Below are 19,011 nucleotides of genomic sequence, written 5' to 3' on the forward strand. Positions count from 1 at the left end.
TATTGGTGTTAATGTGGCTAGCTATACAGACAGAGCATACATGGTTGTAGTTACTGGCTGTACATCTAACTAGCAGACATTGTTCACAAGTTTTGCTACTACTACCAGCATTTAATAACGCCAGCTTGCCAGCAAGGACAAAGTTAGCTGCCTAGAATAACCTCATACTGTTGTTAGTAATTGGCTATAACTAATTACCTGGCAAAAACGATAGGCTAATTCGGTTAACTAGCTACATTTCTATGGATAGAAGCGAGATGCCGTGTGCTGTTTTCTTTGTTTACCAGCCCAGTTAGTAGTGCTGTAATCGGAAAACACTACCAGGGCGAGTTTAGATTATTAACTGCTATTCTCACGTTTCCATATTTATGCTACATCAGATACATTTAGTTTAATTAATTTTAGTATATAATTAAAATAATGGCATGTCAACTCTCCTGGTTGGATGAAGATTTTTTTTTAGATGAGCTGAATAAATTGCACAGATAACGTGGGGCTTTAAAAGTGATCTGACCTCCGGTGCGCCAGATGGTAATGTCACACTGACAACGGCACCGAAATTACTATGTCGTTTTGTGCTTACTATAGTTTTTATTTTTGTTCATGCTCCACTGCCGCTCATACAGTATGATCGACAAGCACTTTTGGATATTCGTTCATCATTGAACACAGACGTTTACACTACTCACCGGAGCAACTTCCATAAAATGGAAGAACGACACGCACAAATTTACTTTCAACAGGATATTGCGAACTGCTGAGTGCTAGCGTTCGTGGAATCATGGCTAGATCCTTCGGTGCCAGACTCGTGCATCACCCCTGCTGGTTCTTCTATCTAATGGAAGGACAGAACATTGGAGTTGGGGAAAAGTAAGGGCGAAGGGGTCTGCATTATGGTTAGCTCTTGCTGGGGAATGGATGTTGAAGTGCTATCTACACATTGTTCACCAGACATGGAGCTACTGTCTGTAAAGATACGGCCCTTCTACCTTCCGCAGGAATTCAGCTATTATAACAGCAGTCTATATACCCCCGCAGGCGGATAAAACGCATGTGCTGGAAGTCCAAAATGGAGTGATAAATGGACTAGAGGATGCCCACCCTGAGGCAGGAAAGTTTTACCAAAATACCACCAGCACATTCATTTTCTTACCCAGGGCGATCAGACTCTTGATCATTGTTATTCACAAATACAGAAAGGTAAAAAAAAACTCCCCCACCCTGCATTTGGGAAAGCAGACCACACCTCAATTTTGCTCCCCCCATCTTACAGACAACTTCTAAAACAGAAGAAAACGGTTTCTCAGAGAGTTCAACACTGGAATGAGGAATCCTTACTACCCTACAGGACTGCTCTGGATTTGGCAGGTGTTCAGTGATGCAGCCGATGGGAACATTGATGAATACACAGTCCGTCACAGCATGTATCTCCAAATGCATCAACAATGTCGTCCAGAGGGTCACTGTAATTACTATTTACCCAAGGCTTGTGGTTAGGGAAAGTCTGTGCTAAGCTCAGAGTACAGTCCTCTGCCTATATATCTGGGTACCTGGAGACCTTGAGGAGATTCAGATATGACCTTTGGAAGTTGGAGTAAAATTACCACAGCTCTGACCCCAGACTTGTGGTGTGGACTGCGACACATCACAGAATACAATGGGAGAAATAGCAATGATGCTCGTCCCGCTGCCTCGTTACCTGATGAGCTCAAGACCTTCTAAGTACAGTTTGAGGCAACAAACAACATTCCTTCAGTGAGGCTTGCTGAGGACCAGAACAACTATACTCTGTCCCTAACCACGGCTGACGTGAGGAGAGTAAAAAAAAAAAAAAGTGAACCACCAGGGCCAGGTGGCATTCCAGGCCGTGTCTAAGGGGGTGCACTGACCAACTAGCGGAGGTTTTCACCTCCATATTCAACCTGTCCCTGTCTGTAGTCCCCACCTGCTTCAAACAGACCGCCATAGTCCCTGTACTGAAGAAACCTTCCATCACCTGCCTGAACGACTTACATTTTTGCATACTGCTCCAATAGATCTATGGATGATGCCGTCGCCCTGACGACACACACCCTCTCCCACCTGGAAATAGGCAACACATACGTGAGGATGATGTTTGTGGACTACAGCTCTGCGTTAGTCACTACTGTGTCCGCCAAGCTTGTTCGTAAAGTCAGGACCCTGGGAATTAACACCTCCTTCTGCAATTGGATCCTGGACTTCTTGACGGGCAGACCCCAGGTGGTGAGAATGCAATAAAATGCTAATTAATTATTAAAAAATCATACAATGTGATTTTCTGGATTTTTGTTTTAGATTCGGTCTCTCACAGTTGAAGTGTACATATAATAAAAATGACAGACCTCTACATGCTTTGTAAGTAGGAAAACCTGCAAAATTGGCAGTGTATCAAATACTTGTTCTTCCCACTGTATATGATCGAATTATCCTCTTGATATACACATATATATATATATATATATATATATATATATATATATAGATATCTTTTTTTTTCTGTATGTACATTTTCTTCTTAATTCACACTGTGTAGTTGTAGTATGCTATGCCACTGTTAATAAGCTATTGCACTCATATGTATCTATAATATTCAATAACTAAATTGCTGCAAGGTCACACTATGTATATTACTGCCATACTTGCCATATCTAAATGTTCAATAATACTACCCTGATTGCTGCTGTATCAAAATACTCCCCAGATTGCTGTTGGTTTACAGTACTCTTTCTTAAATTGCTGCTAGTTTACAGTGTTATGTATATTGTTGCTTTATTTTATTATTATTTTCTGTCTAGTTATATTTTTTCTTATATACACTTATTTTTAAGTCTAATTATGTAGTTTGTCGTGTGCCATGTCATGAGAATTTCATTGTGTAGTAGTTTGGTGCATTTCACAAATAAACCTTGAAACTCCAGCGACAGCAGAGTTTTCTGGAAAAATTTGGCAGAAATACTTCCTGTTTTGATAGTTACGTACTTCAGCTTTAAATGGTGAGGTGTTCTAAGTCTACAATAAACACAGACCTTATTTGAAGCGATTCTAAATCCTTTATGGGAAAAATGAATGTGAAACAAACCAGTATCACATTTTGCCGCTAGGTATTATGGGTATTTTGACATGTTGACTATTTCAGTCAATATGCAGAACAACCTGCTCTTTATTTGATTAGGAAGAAAATACCCCAAAAAACAAGTTAATCAATCAAGGAGCAATATCTTTGATGTCCCCCCTCCACATCCTGCCTCCTCATGTTAGAGTGCAAAAAATAATACAAAAGAAAATGAGAATATGTTTTAAAAAACATATTCATAATTTTTTTTTTTTTGAAAACCTAAAACTTCCAAAAAGTTAATCATGAAATATACATTTTATTTTCATTTTATTTTATTCCCACTCTCTTGCTAAAACAAGGGCAGTAAATTTAACTGGCACTTAAAATGGAAAAGCACAGGGCTTTCTACTTTGGATTGCAGCCACTATCTACCTTAAGAGTTCTGAATATTATACATTCTTAGTAGTCTCAAAATAGTTCATGAACAGATGCAAATTTGCCATTTTTTAATTGGGGTGAACTATCCCTTTAAATAAATGTATGTCACATCAGGTTTGTCTGGGATCTTGCTGAACAATATGGGCCAGTTTAACAGACACTGATTAACCCTAGCCCTGGACTTAAAACTCTAGCTCTATGTAGATTTCCATTCAGCTTGATTTGTCCCGGACAAGGCTTAATCTTTTTCTATAAAATCGTCTTTAAATGAACAGTTTTTTTAGGTGTAATTTGATTCATTGAATAATTGATAGAAGGAAAAAGCTAAAGACAACATTTACATTCCATCATTTTAAGCACAGCTAAATTACAAAACTATTGTAGGCCAGAGTACATTTCATTCAGTTTTTCATACAGCATTGCTATAATGTTTAATTGGGTAAAAAACTGTTGCAGTGTGAAATGAAATCATGCTGAAACTTTGAGGGTTTGGGGAGTTGTTATCATTCCAAGACCGATTTATTTGTTGGGAAATTCCCATAAGGACTGTTATTAGAATCCACCAGTGTGGGTCAGCAATCCAATGAAAGTGGGCTGGATAGACAAAAGCAGTGCCCCAGGAATATGGGGGGTGTCATGTTACTGAATACTGATCAGTTACAGTTGACTATCTACGGCATGTACTGAATGGTTGTCAGAGAAATGTAGATACTGTAGATAGAATACTGTCATTTTCAATAATACCAACTACTTTCCTATGTTACCATGCTGAAATTGCCTTTCTCTATAAAATACATTACCTATCTACTACATGACATCCAATGTCACACAAAGCTTTCCCTATTAATTTTCATGTCAATTTGTGGCGTCCTATTGCTTCACCTCATGCATGATAACACTGACAGATGTCTAGGTCTCCAGAACCCAATGAGGGGAGCAGGGTCATGTGACTACTAATGTGTCAGAGAAATGGCCAGTTCAGTGAAGAACATGTGACTCGCCCTTGGGGCTCAGGGGTGGTTAATGTACTGCGTCACAGCCATGTGAGCATAGCCAGGCAACTGGTAGAAAATGCTGAAACACATTTTAATGAGCACGTCTGAAGGGGTCGACCTGTCTGCCTTGCCACTCTGCTGAGATGTGAGGGCCTGAGGCAGTTCAGATCTATAACTTTTGTGTTCCTGTGTATCCTATCAAAAATATGAGCATAAGACTCAGCAGATAGCCAACACACACATCAGGCCAGGATACCTGGGGAACTGTCAGGATTTGAACACATAGCAGAGCTAGTAAATAAATGGTAGCCATTTTGGATAACCTTGTCTGTGATTACATCAGACATTCAAGACCCTGCTCCCCTCATTGGGTTCTACATGTAGTGATTTCCTACCCTTTTCACATAAGGAAATTGGATTGTAAATATGGTTTGAAAGTAAAAATATTTTTGTGTCATTTGTTAAATTGGGCTACCTTTAACTGTAAATGTGTTGGTATTTGGCTCAAATACTGTTTTTATGTACAAATATATTTTTTTTATAAAACTTTCCAGGGGAAACCTACTTTTGGTGTGATATAGTAACCATGGTATAATAACATTGCTTTATAATAGCCATGGTGAGATATAGTAACCAAGGTGTATAAGCAAGCAAGTATATTTATATAGCACAATTCATACATAGAAGCAATTCAATGTGCTTTACAAAGAAAAATAATAATATAATAGCCATTGTGTGACACTGTAACCAGACATAATGATAGCAGATATTCTACATTGTGTGATAATAAGAACTGTGTAATAATTATTGAATTATATAATAGCCATGGTGTCATACAGTAACAATGGTGTGATATAATAACCATGTTTTGATATAACAGCCATGCATGGTGGGATATAATAACCATGTTGTGATACGATAACCATGGTGTTATGCAATTATCATGACATGATATAATAGTCATAGCGTGACATATAATATATCAACCATGGCATGATATAATAACAATGCTGTTTAATAGCCGAGGCGTAATATAACAACAGTGCTGTATAATAGTCATGGCGTGATATAATAACAATGCTGTGTAACAGCCATGGCATGATATAATAACAATGCTGTATAACAGCTGTGGTGTGATATAATAACAATGCTGTATAACAGGGTTCAAAAACCCCTTAATGATGATTAAAATTATGTGTACCGTGACGTCGCCCGGTATGGCGCAGCCGGGGCCCCACCCTGGAGCCAGGCCCGGGGTTGGGGCTCGTATGCGAGCGCCTGGTGGCCGGGCCTTCCCCCATGGGGCCCGGCCGGGCTCAGCCCGAACGGGCGACGTGGGGCCGCCCTCCCGTGGGCTCACCACCCACAGGAGGGACCATAAGGGGCCGGTGCGAAGAGGATCGGGCGGCAGTCGAAGGCAGGGGCCTAGACAACCCGATCTCTGGACACGGAAACTAGCTCTAGGGACGTGGAATGTCACCTCGCTGGCGGGGAAGGAGCCTGAGTTAGTGCGTGAGGTTGAGAGGTTCCGATTAGAGGTAGTCGGGATCACCTCTACGCACGGCTTGGGCTCTGGAACCACACTCCTTGAGAGAGGATGGACTCTTCACCACTCTGGAGTTGCCCATGGTGAGAGGCGGCGGGCTGGTGTGGGTTTGCTTATAGCTCCCCAGCTCTGCCGCCATGTGTTGGAGTTTACCCCGGTGAACGAGAGGGTCGTTTCCCTGCGCCTACGGGTCGGGGATAGGTCTCTCACTGTTGTTTGTGCCTACGGGCCGAACGGCAGTGCAGAGTACCCGACCTTCTTGGAGTCTCTGGGAGGGGTGCTGGAAAGTGCTCCGACTGGGGACTCTATTGTTCTACTGGGGGACTTCAACGCCCACGTGGGCAACGACAGTGACACCTGGAGGGCCGTGATTTGGAGGAACGGCCCCCCTGATCTGAACCCGAGTGGTGTTCAGTTATTGGACTTCTGTGCTAGTCACAGTTTGTCCATAACGAACACCATGTTCAAGCATAAGGGTGTCCATCAGTGCACGTGGCACCAGGACACCCTAGGCCGCAGGTCAATGATCGACTTTGTTGTCGTCTCATCTGACCTGCGGTCGTATGTCTTGGACACTCGGGTGAAGAGAGGGGCGGAGCTGTCAACTGATCACCACCTGGTGGTGAGTTGGATCCGATGGCGGGGGAAGAAGCTGGACAGACTCGGCAGGCCCAAGCGTACTGTAAGGGTCTGCTGGGAACGTCTGGCCGAGTCTCCTGTCAGAGAGATCTTTAACTCCCACCTCCGGCAGAGCTTCGACTGGATCCCGAGGGAGGCTGGAGATATTGAGTCCGAGTGGACCATGTTCTCCACCGCCATTGTCGAAGCGGCCGCTCGGAGCTGTGGCCGTAAGGTCTCCGGTGCCTGTCGAGGCAGCAATCCCCGAACCCAGTGGTGGACACCGGAAGTAAGGGATGCCGTCAAGCTGACGAAGGAATCCTATCGGCTGGCCTCGAAGAGATTCTGGCAAACCATCCGGCGCCTCAGGAGAGGGAAACAGTGCCCTACCAACGCTGTTTACAGTAGAGGTGGGCAGCTGTTGACCTCAACTGAGGATGTCGTCGGGCGGTGGAAGGAGTACTTCGAGGATCTCCTCAATCCCGCTGTCACTTCTTCCATTGAGGAAGCAGAGGATGAGGTATCAGAGGTGGACTCGTCCACCACCCGGGCTGAAGTCACTGAGGTGGTCAAGAAACTCCTCGGTGGCAAGGCACCGGGGGTGGATGAGATCCGCCCTGAGTACCTCAAGTCTCTGGATGTTGTGGGGCTGTCTTGGTTGACACGCCTGTGCAACATCGCGTGGCGGTCGGGGACAGTGCCTCTGGGATGGCAGACCGGGGTGGTGGTCCCTCTTTTTAAGAAGGGGGACCGGAGGGTGTGTTCCAACTATAGGGGGATCACACTTCTCAGCCTCCCCGGGAAAGTCTATGCCAGGGTTCTGGAGAGGAGAATACGGCCGATAGTAGAACCTCGGATTCAGGAGGAACAGTGTGGTTTTCGTCCGGGCCGTGGAACACTGGACCAGCTCTATACCCTCTACGGGGTGTTGGAGGGTTCATGGGAGTTTGCCCAACCAATCCACATGTGTTTTGTGGATTTGGAGAAGGCATTCGACTGTGTCCCTCGCGGCATCTTGTGGAGGGTGCTTGGGGAATATGGGGTCCTGGGTCCTTTGCTAAGGGCTGTCAGGTCCCTGTACAACCGAAGCAGGAGCTTGGTCCGCATTGCCGGCAGTAAGTCAGACTTGTTCCCAGTGCATGTTGGACTCCGGCAGGGCTGCCCTTTGTCACCGGTTCTGTTCGTAATTTTTATGGACAGAATTTCTAGGCGCAGCCAGGGGCCGGAGGGTGTCAGGTTTGGGGACCACACAATTTCGTCTCTGCTCTTTGCAGATGATGTTGTCGTGTTGGCCCCTTCTAACCAGGACCTTCAGCATGCGCTGGGACGGTTTGCAGCCGAGTGTGAAGCGGTGGGGATGAAAATCAGTACCTCCAAATCCGAGGCCATGGTCCTCAGTCGGAAAAGGGTGGCTTGCCCACTTCAGGTTGGTGGAGAGTGCCTGCCTCAAGTGGAGGAGTTTAAGTATCTAGGGGTCTTGTTCACGAGTGAGGGAAGGATGGAACGGGAGATTGACAGACGGATCGGTGCAGCTTCTGCAGTAATGCAGTCGATGTATCGGTCTGTCGTGGTGAAGAAAGAGCTGAGCCGCAAGGCGAAGCTCTCGATTTACCAGTCAATCTACGTTCCTACTCTCACCTATGGTCATGAGCTTTGGGTCATGACCGAAAGGACAAGATCCCGGATACAGGCGGCCGAAATGAGCTTTCTCCGCAGGGTGGCCGGGCGATCCCTTAGAGATAGGGTGAGAAGCTCGGTCACCCGGGAGGAGCTCAGAGTAGAGCCGCTGCTCCTCCACATCGAGAGGGGTCAGCTGAGGTGGCTTGGGCATCTTTTTCGGATGCCTCCGGAACGCCTTCCGGGGAAGGTGTTCCGGTCCCGTCCCACCGGGAGGAGACCCCGGGGAAGACCTAGGACACGCTGGAGGGACTATGTCTCCCGGCTGGCCTGGGAACGCCTCAGTGTCCCCCCGGAAGAGCTGGAGGAAGTGTCTGGGGAGAGGGAAGTCTGGGCATCCCTGCTTAGACTGCTGCCCCCGCGACCCGGCCCCGGATAAGCGGAAGAAGATGGTATGGTATGGTATGGTATAACAGCTGTGGAGTGATATAATAACAATGCTGTATAATAGCTGTGGCATAATAGCCGTGATGTGATTTAATAACAATGCTATATAATAGCCATGGCATGAGGGCCATGCTGGGAGGCTCAGGAAATCCCATCATGTCACCTGCTGTGTATGCAGTTAACTAGGATATTATTACTAGGCTAACCATATAGAACCATATAGAAGGAGGACAACCCTATCAGCTGTATGATGAGAGGCTTGCTGAGTCCTACAGAGGGCTACACATGGATAGGTACCCTCTCTTGTTTAATTACTTTACACCAGATTACATCACTTTACAACCGAGGAGGATCTGATGCACAGATGCAGCCAGCTACTGTTACTGTGTCGAGGGAGGAAGGAAAAAGAAACACTTGATACACTGGGCGAGCTCTATCTTAAGGGGTGAATTTGTAGTGACCTCACTGTAGTGAACATCAACGCTGCTTTTGAGCATTTTGAAATGAAAGCAGGACACATTCTCATTGCACTGAAGATAAAGGGACTGTGCTACTATGATGGAGTGACACAGGCTGTGTTATGGTAATCCATCAGCAGGCCAGGTTCTGTTATAAAATCGGCCCAGTTATCAGGCCAGTCAACAGCCATCCTGCTGAACCCGGACAGCATAATTTCCCCTTGAAGTATGTGGCTTCAGGACGAGGCCCAGGACTAAACACCACCACCGACTGACCTGCCCGCCTGCCTCCTCAAACCGATTGCTTTTGGCAGGGAATCAGATAGGAGGGTTAAAGTAATTAAGCTCCCTGAACCTCACTACAACTATAGGATGACAGGAAGCATTTAAATCTTAGACTGAGGTCAAGGGGGAGCTCCATACAGCTTTGATAACACAAATCCCAAGTCTAATTCCACTCTCTGCCTATACGTAGAAGAATAATTCCACTTTTAATGAGGAATGAAAGGGCACTGAAGGTCAACACATTCCATAGACAGAGGAGGGTGGAGGACAGCGATGGGGAAACGTTTTCCGTCGCTCTCTTATGTCAAACCTTCCTCTTGGTCAGCAGTGTGCACACAGCAGCTGATGTCTTCCCATGCATTATTTACGTGGCAGTCCTCAAGTAGAAACACCAGTATCAGCAGGAGGATACATCTCACAGACTAATACTAAATAATGAACTGATGGAGTTGTTTGTACATCTCTCCTCTCCGAGTGAAAACAATGGTCAAATATAATGGTCTTCATTGACCTCCAGCACTGGCAATCACTGGCAGTCTCCCTGCGTCTGCCTCTCTCTCTCTGTCTGCCCCTTTATGTCTCTCTCTGTCTGTCTGTCTCTCTCTGTGTCTGCCCCTGTATCTCTCTGTCTCTCTCTATATATCTGCCCCTGTATCTCTCTGTCTCTCTCTCTATATCTGCCCCTGTATGTCTCTCTTTTTCTCTCTCTTTGTCTGCCCCTGTATGTCTCTCTGTTTCTCATTCTATGTCTGCCCCTGTATGTCTCTCTGTTTCTCTCTCTCTCTGTCTGCTCTTGTATGTCTCTTTGTATGTCTCTCTGTCTGCCCTTGTATGTCTCTCTTTGACTGTCTCTCTCTCCCACCAGATGACATTCTGTAGTCATGTCCATGCCTCCCCTCAGGGATCTCTCAGATTCCAGTGTGAGACGGTTGTGTGCTGTATTCACTTCAGCTAAATAATGAATTGATGGTGTTGTTTGTGCATCTCTCCTCTCTGAGTGAAAACAATGGTCAAATATAATGTTCTACATTGACCTCCAGCACTGGCAATCACTGGCAGTCTCTCTCCCTGTGTCTGCCTCTCTCTCTCTGTGTCTGCCCCTGTATGTCTGCCCCTGTATGTCTCTTTCTCTCTGTCTGTCTCTCTCTCTATATCTGCCCCTGTATGTCTCTCTGTCTGCCCCTTTATGTCTCTCTCTCTCTGTCAGTCTCTCTCTCTGTCTGCCCCTGAATGTCTCTCTGTCTGCCCCTGAATGTCTCTCTGTCTGCCCCTGTATGTCTCTCTGTCTCTCTCTCTGTCTGCCCTTGTATGTCTCTTTGTATGTCTCTCTGTCTGCCCCTGTATGTCTCTCTGTCTGCCCTTGTATGTCTCTCTCTGTCTGCCCCTTTATGTCTCTCTCTCTCTGTCGGTCTCTCTCTGTCTGCCTCTGAATGTCTCTCTGTCTGCCCCTGTATGTCTCTCTGTCTCTCTCTCTCTCTGTCTGCCCTTGTATGTCTCTTTGTATCTCTCTCTGTCTGCCCCTGTATGTCTCTCTCTGTCTGTCTCTCTCTCCCACCAGATGACATTCTGTAGTCATGTCCATGCCTCCCCTCAGGGATCTCTCAGTTTCCAGTGTGAGACGGTTGTGTGCTGTATTCACTTCAGCCAGACACAAACAGACCCACAAGGCCCCCGAATAGCACAATCCCCCTCCCTGTCTGTCAAGAGCAGCGCAGCTCTATCATCAAAACTCTCTGTGAAATTGAGGTGAGCACCTTTTGATCTGCAGAAAGCGCTGAGCGTGGTGATCCGGCTCAACTTTGTGACAGCACTCTCCGTTTCTATGGCAATGTGCACAAAAGTGAAGCTCCCGTTTAAAATGCGTTAACGGGCAGCTTTGGGAATGGCTTTAGACAACGAAACCCAATCATCTGACTGACGCCATTTCATCTGATGCAAGTTATTTCTTTCACCGACACAAAACATTTCTACATGTACAGCAAAAGGCCGGACCTACCGAGCAACGTGACCTCAATATACAGGGTTAATTGCATGTGTGATTGGAGATGAGATGCTACAAAGACCATCATAGTGTATATCAAAGGAACTGGGGACAAAAAAATCTAATTAAATCTGCGTAGTATGCAATTGAAAGACAGTATCTGAAAGTATCTGCAATGTCATACAGCATGTGAAGTTTCTACAGCGCTGTACTCCATGTGAAGTATGCATGTGAAGTATCTACAGCGCTGTACTGCCCTTAGCCAGGCATATGACCCTCAGATATGACAGATATACATTTTCAGCACAATCTCGATAGTTGTATTCCAAAAAGATGTTAAAAAAAATTTTCACAGTGGTTTAAAGTATGTAGATTAAAGTATGTAGATTAACTAAGTATATCAAAAAAATATAAATAAATACAAGAAAGTTTGAAGGCCAGACTTGGCCAATCTATCAAAAAAATAATTACCTCACAATGGCCCATAACAAATAAGACAGCAGACAAAGTAATGGCACCCGTTCAAACGGGGGGAGAGATGTTGTCTCCTGACAAGATTAAATCTTTGTTCTCCACAGACAAAACAATGTTACCTCATTTTCTGAAGTGGCAGTAAATGGTTAACACTTCAAGTGAAGGTGGACAACTCACCCAGATTGCCTCTGAGGCCTGCAAAGCTGTAAGTACCAGAATAAAAATAATGAGTAGATGCTAGCTAGGAGATATGGATCGATATTCAAGTAGTTAAGTGAAAATTGGGCAGCAAATCTACACTTGCCTTGGTCATTGTTTGTGTGTCTCTTCTGGCCAGTTTATTAGCACATTATGTGAAGGGCCCCCCCGCCCCACACACACACACACATAAAAACACACACACACTCGGCTGTAGGGGCTAACTGACAGTTGAAATCCAAACCATGGTGGATCAATATGCCAGCCTCCCAATTCATCTTCTCCCAGGCCCTTGGCTCATAACGCTTCCTTTAATTCTTTATTGGTCAATACAGTAATTAATTAAAATGGCTACAGTGCCAAAAACTCTGTAATTGAATGGAGCAAATTGGCACCTTTCCATGCCGCCTGATGAACCGGTGTTTTGTAGCACCATATGCAGCCCATCACGCACACAGAATTGTCATTTGAACGTGTTAAGGGGCCTCCGTGGCATTCCTCCAAAGCACAAGACAGTCGGTCAAGCCTTGCGGTTGGGCTGCACCACGGGCAGTCCAAATCAGCCAGCATCGGCCCGAGAGGGTTGGGTTACATCACTCTCTAGCAAATCCCTCAGGTGGCGCCAGCAAAGGAAACCGTGCCTGTCAGGTGGTTAAGTGTGTCTTAGCCAGCATGACTTTCATGAAGTAGAATGTCTTAGCCTGGATGCTAAGAGGTAGAATCTACTTTTCCAAATTCATCGGGACAAGACAATGACAATGGCTATAGTTACAATTGGATATGAAAGACATTGAATAAAGGACAAAAAGAGAGGGCAAAAGACTGTCAATTTGAAATTATTAGCGATTTTTTGTTTTTAAATAACCAAAATGTTTTTGATTTGTATTGCTCATAATCAGACTGAAATTATCTGGATGAAAGGGGCTGGGGATGATGGCTGTGATTAATAGGATTAACAGCATACCCATTTACTTCTAATCCTGCCTTTTCGCGTCTGTGATTGTCATGTATGGAATCACTCTGGTTTGCTTCCTCTACACTCCCTTCTTTCCCAGAAATACAGACACTGACCCTGATGGTCCAGAGACGGGGGAGTTTAAGGATGAGCTACCCCCACCCCCAACGCAGACCCACCTAGTGATCAATACTGTAATCACTTCCTGGTCTCCCGTCTAACAGCCTGCCTAGGGTGGGCTATCTATCATCTGGGACAATGGCTCCAAGCCTCTCACTAACACACAAGGAGAGCTCTCCTGTTTGGACAGGCTGACCATGTTGCCCTCCTGTCAGTCAGGAGTATCAGGGAGGCAGCACAGCCGTTCGGGACCTCTAGCCATCCATAGCACCGCTCCGTATTCAGTCTGCAGCAGTCAGTGATGCTGCTACCGAGCTGGTTTACTGTTCATGTCATGACGATGAACAGTGGGTCCTCTGTCCGCTGTCATTATATCCGAACAACAACTTGTGGAAACCCCACTGAAACCTCCACCATGGTAATACAATGTAATGCCCTGCTACATCGACTCACAGCCCCACACCAACAGACAGGCATTTGATTAGTCACCCAGCTGTAGCCACCTCACAGCACAGCAAGAAGGACATAAATAATGCATCTGTGCAAATGACAAACGAGGCAATCAATTCTGGGACGGCGTTCAAAGAGAAACGATTGAAATCCCTTCCAAATTAATGTTCTTCCTTTTAGTGGACTTTCTGCTTAATTTTCCAAAAATGTGCATGGTTAAACCGAACCCATTTGACACAAACGATAAAGAATAATGTGATTAAAGTTCTGAATGGCCTGGGGGGGCAAGGCGTTGTAAACCGCTGCCTCCGGTACACATGTACTGCTGAGGCATAGGGTTGAATTCACTCTACTGTTCAGCAAGAAAAAGGAAAACTCTCTTTTCCCACTTTCCAAGTCAAATAAAGAATAAAAGTCTGAACGTACATCTTTAAAAGTTTTAAAGACAGCCTTGTTTATTTCACATCATTTCATGGTAACTAATCCTGTTATTTAGTTCTATCAGCCCTCGCTAGTTGGAGCAATACTGAAGATATGCCTATGGCGTTATTGTGACACACAGTTTAATGAGAACGATGAACACCTCTGTGACAGTTCTCCTCCTGCAGGCTATGCCTGGCTATGCCCGGCGCTCCTCAACTGCAAGTAGCATTAATTAGCGTTAGCGATCCGATGACCCACAACATGAAGGGTGATGAAGTGAGAGCTGGCGCATGGCTGTACCGGGCTGGTGACAGCAGGCCATGATGTCAGAGCAGTCTGAAGGATGGTAGGCTGAGCGTGGGACAGCTCTTTAAGGTTCTTAAGGTTCCACGGGGGGCACCAGAACAGCCCGGTCTAGCTCTGTCACAGAACCAATTAGGCTGAGGAGGTCAACTGGAGCTCTGCTGTTGAAACACTGTCAGCCGTCTGAACTCTGGTTCAGACTCTCTGAGATTGACGGGAAACACAGAAGAAGCCGGGAGAGAAGGAGCGTGGGTGAGAGGGAAAGACAGAGAGAGAGAGAGTGTGGGTATGTGTGTGTGTGCACATGTGTGCGTGCGTGTGTGTGAGAGAGAGCGAGAGAGAGAGAAAGAGAGAGAGAGAATGATTTCATATTCCACCTGCTCTAATGAATGAAAAACACTTTGGACAGAGAGGGAGGGAGGTACTGCTCCCATGTAGCTAAGATGGGAATAGCCTCCTGACTTTTCTCACCTCCTATTTCGGGGAGGTTCTGCGGGCAGAGTCATGCGCCAGGGATAAGAGGCGGTAATTACTCTGATCATGCGGGCTAGACTGATCAAACGGCACCTTAGGAGCGAAGGGATCGGAGCTGAGACGCACTTAGGGAGATGGACTGATGGAAAGGTTACCGCTCCCTGCGTAAACCCATCCATCCTAACCTGCCAGACGCCCTGGGAGGACTCTTCAGCTAGCATGTCCTGCTGACAGGCCAGACAAGTGCCTCACTGAGGTACCCCGGTCAGGTGACACGATCAACTTCACCGGGGGAGTCAGGTGAAGATAACGGGTCGCAGGGTCGTAAAAAGGTAGCCATTTTGTTTTCTAACTCTAATTTGTCAACTTGACGGACTCACTTAACATCGAACTGCTAGGAACTTGTATAAGTACACACCCCCTGCACCCCAATAATCAGCAGTCCATTCACGGCAGAGCCTCCTGCTCATCCATCACTCTACAGTGTAATATTGTTAAGCTGCAGAAAAACTGACTGCGGGCTAGCAATCTTTCACTCTGGCTTGCATACGATTGTGCTGGGGAAGGCAATGGCCTTTTGCTGAATTACATTGTCTGTAATCAATGACACTGCAGAGTCTCACACAAATATCTTCGGGAGAATGGCTAGTGGACTCTATATCCATCATGCAAGTGTGTGATGTGACTAATCTAGGACTCAAATACACCAGTATGCCATGTCCTGGAGAACACTGAGAAGAAAAGGAACTGGATGGTAAGGGGGATAGATAAACTGAGAAGATTAATTAGCAAACTATCAAACCGGAAGATCCAAGCGGAACTGATTCTTTCTATAGACATTCCTCACATATTAAAGAGCGTGCAGAAAAGCCAGTGAAAGTGTTGTGATTGAAACCACCTTTCCATGGATGTTGAGGGAAACAATCTCCGCTTCACAGTCAGGGAAGACCACATTAACCGTGAGGACAGATTGCTGTTGCCAGAATGGAGAAAATATCCAGCATTAAAGTGCACTGTTGGGGGCTGGGGTAGATTCGATTTCAGGGCCTTTGGTTTATGCGTACTGCAATCAGTGAGAGAACCGGTCCTGAGAAAGACACATTATGGCTATATCTGCAGTGCTGATGTTGTCACAGCGGGGGTCGAGGCTAATGATTTTGAACAGTTCACTTTGATCGAGAGCTTCAGAGAGACTGAGAGACCATTAGATTATTTATGCTCCTCTCTGAATGAGATGACATTCAATTATTCAAATGCCGACATTTGAGGACAATTCCGTTTTGTTGAACTTTTATCTCTGCTAGGTCCTGTGTAGAGTTAGCTCATGGGTGCCCTGTCAGAGCCTGTTTCATGGGAGGAGCTGGAACCTCTCCAGGAGAAGAAAACACAAAGTTAAGAGTACAAAAGCTGACTACTCTAGATACCTGCAACATCACACAATTCCAGACCGAAATAGGATGCAGTAGAGGTCAACTGATTTAACAGAACAGAAAAGTCTAGCAAAGTGTAACCCACTTGTAAGGGTAAGTTCACTATTTCTAGGTTCATAGGAGTTACAGGAGACAATACACTGCAGATGAATGACACAGAGACCACATTTGAATAGTAATATGAAGCAACATTTCCTTAGTGACTGAAAATCAGAATCAGCATGAAAGTTCACAGTCACTGAGTAGTTTGAATCATTATTATTGTAGAGATGTAAAAGATTCCATGTCAAGTCATCGTGTTTTGTCATTCAAGTTACTTTTTTTTTTGTTATAGGTCAAATTCAATGCTGTTAGTTCCAAGTGTACTCTTGAGTTGAATGTGTGTCTTGTTCCGTGTGGGTCACACAGCCCTACCACACCGCAGGCATCAATGAGCTCAGTCCCGTTCCGCTGTCCAAAAGCAAATTAATCTTCTGTCTTCTGCATGCAATGTCTAACCGGATCAACTGGGTGGCTTGCAATCAATAGAAACATCAACTGAGCTCCTACTCATAAACTTGAGTTAAAGAACTTCAGCTGAACTGATAGCGTGCTAGCTGAACTAAGTTTTCCAGAATTTAATATGATGTTTCTTCTAAACATCTGAGAGTTGTCAATCGTCCTCAACCAGAGGCGGAACTTGTTCGGTTAGCAATTCTGATTGGTTGAATATATTTTAAACAATTTAAAAGAAATGTTAAATATTATCATCCTAATGTATGTTACAAAAGCATCAACTTAGTTACTTTTTAATGAGATTAGAGTGCATTAGTTATTAATACTCTAGGCTTAACAGCCCAAATATGAGTCATCATAACATGCATTGCTTCTCGATTTCAGCAAACTGAAGAGATTTGTTTAGACTCCCGACCTGGCTTTAAGGTAGTTGAACTGTTTAGGTCAAGGGGTTAGAGATCAGGGGTCATACCTGCGCATCCATGAGTAAGTGCCTCATCAGGGCCATGGATTTCTTCAAGGTGTCTCTCTCTCCAGGCAGGAAGGCGTCATCTTCCCGGGACAGAGCGCTAGGCCTGGTCACCATGAAATGGGCAATCTGGTCATTCAGACTGTTCAGAGACTGGACCGCTAGAAGTCGGGAAGGGGAGAGGGCGGAAGAGAGAAAAAGACAATTCTATTTCAGGGTCATAAACAGTTAATTTGACTCATTCAAAGACGTGCACGCACACCCCCTGAACAAAACATCTACAACAGTGAGACCGCCTGCCTTTCTATCTATTGCCATGGTGACATGTTGCAACTGATTTCCCCTATCTGGCTGTCTGTCCTATCTTTCCCATGTGACTCTGCCCATGCTGGCTGATCTCTCATTTGCATTCTAAGTGCGGCACTGTAAATCCCTCCCATCCCCGAGGCCGCTGCTACTGTTCCCTCCACTGGTCCCCTCTCAGCATTAATCCCCCTCTCTCTCACTTATCCAGCGGAGGGGCATCATTAGAGTTAAGTCCATTAACCCGCTACCAATCTCACTCTAGACCGTTTCAAGCATTTGTTCGCACTGTAAGCCCCGTCGATCATTCAACACTTTTGTTTCTCAGCCGCCGGAGTGGATGCGTCAAATGCCCGAAGCCCTTCGAAGTAAGCGAGGTTGTTTCGTCGTGACCCACGCGCCGAGGCCGCCGTATAAATGCTCCATTAACCTCTGGCCCGAGCCGCTGCGATGGGAGAACCGAATGTCAATATATACTGTCTGACGGATAACGACTGTCTACAGTAGCTGTCTTGGAGTGATGGGAGGGGGCTGAGTTTGGCGAGCAGTGAGCTCAGCTCAGCATATTTCACACGAGAGCAGACAAAAAAGCCCTCTGGCTGCTGGCCACATAGACTTGAGCTGGAGAGGAGGGGGTCACCTGAGGAGTAGGTCGAGAGGTTAGGAAGCGGAACAGACACCAGTCACGTGACTCGGTCCCCGATGACAACCAAGGTCAGTCCGTCAACGAAATGATGGAAGATTTATGGCCGTATCTTGGTGCATTCCAATGAACTGCAACGGCATCGCAGAGCTGGAGAGACGGGTTTATGAGAGCACAGCCCCGAAGGCAGGCGGGGGGCACGCATCAAATCAGAGGCAGGGGGGAAAAATTACATGTTTGACAACAGTAGATGAATGGATTCTAGTTTTGCATTCAACATTTACGAGTTGTACCTCATCTCTCCAGCTGAAAGACAAGCAGTGGACAGAACTATCTGCAGTGTAATGAAACGCTGCCGCTGAGAACGACATTCTGTCAGACGTGGCGAACAAAACAGACGTACTCAGTTTCAATTTTCATTCAATGCATTCTGTCACTGAGAGCTCAGCTCAGTGAGAAACCAAGTGGCTTTTTCCCAAAACAATTCAATAACAATCTAACTGCAATATGGCACAGTATTAGAGTGAAACTGCTGTTTGGTCAAATGGGTTTTCACTATTCACATTACGAATCAGGATAAACAGGCTGGAGGCTACAGACAAAAGCCATCTTAGAGTAAACCTCCTTTCAGGTAAGCCTTTGTGACAATGTCACATCTAGAGTCATATTAAAGACTGTCTCCCTCCATGGTTGTTGCTTCAGAATAAAATCCATTCCTTTGAGGCCAACAGAGATGGCTGGTTTTCATTCAAGCCTTTTGAATGGTTCAATCTGGAATAAACTCACTAGGCAAATCACTTACATTCACTGATC

General features: G+C 45.6%; 1 protein-coding gene across 5 annotated transcripts in view; it reads right to left on the minus strand.

The window, feature by feature from the left end:
• The window catches only part of kaznb (kazrin, periplakin interacting protein b), a 176,555-nt gene that overhangs the window by 132,503 nt on the left and 25,041 nt on the right, over positions 1–19,011 (minus strand). For all 5 annotated transcript variants that reach the window (XR_004574632.1, XM_020055634.2, XM_020055632.2 and 2 more), the window contains exon 2: positions 17,256–17,413. Coding sequence is in view for 4 of the 5 variants with exons in the window: in XM_020055634.2 (XP_019911193.2) it covers positions 17,256–17,413 (158 nt within the window). In the remaining variant the exon portion in view is untranslated. The remainder of the gene's footprint in view (positions 1–17,255; positions 17,414–19,011) is intronic.

This window comes from Esox lucius, chromosome 17 (assembly GCF_011004845.1).
Source record: "Esox lucius isolate fEsoLuc1 chromosome 17, fEsoLuc1.pri, whole genome shotgun sequence".
In the NCBI taxonomy this organism is placed as follows: domain Eukaryota; kingdom Metazoa; phylum Chordata; class Actinopteri; order Esociformes; family Esocidae; genus Esox; species Esox lucius.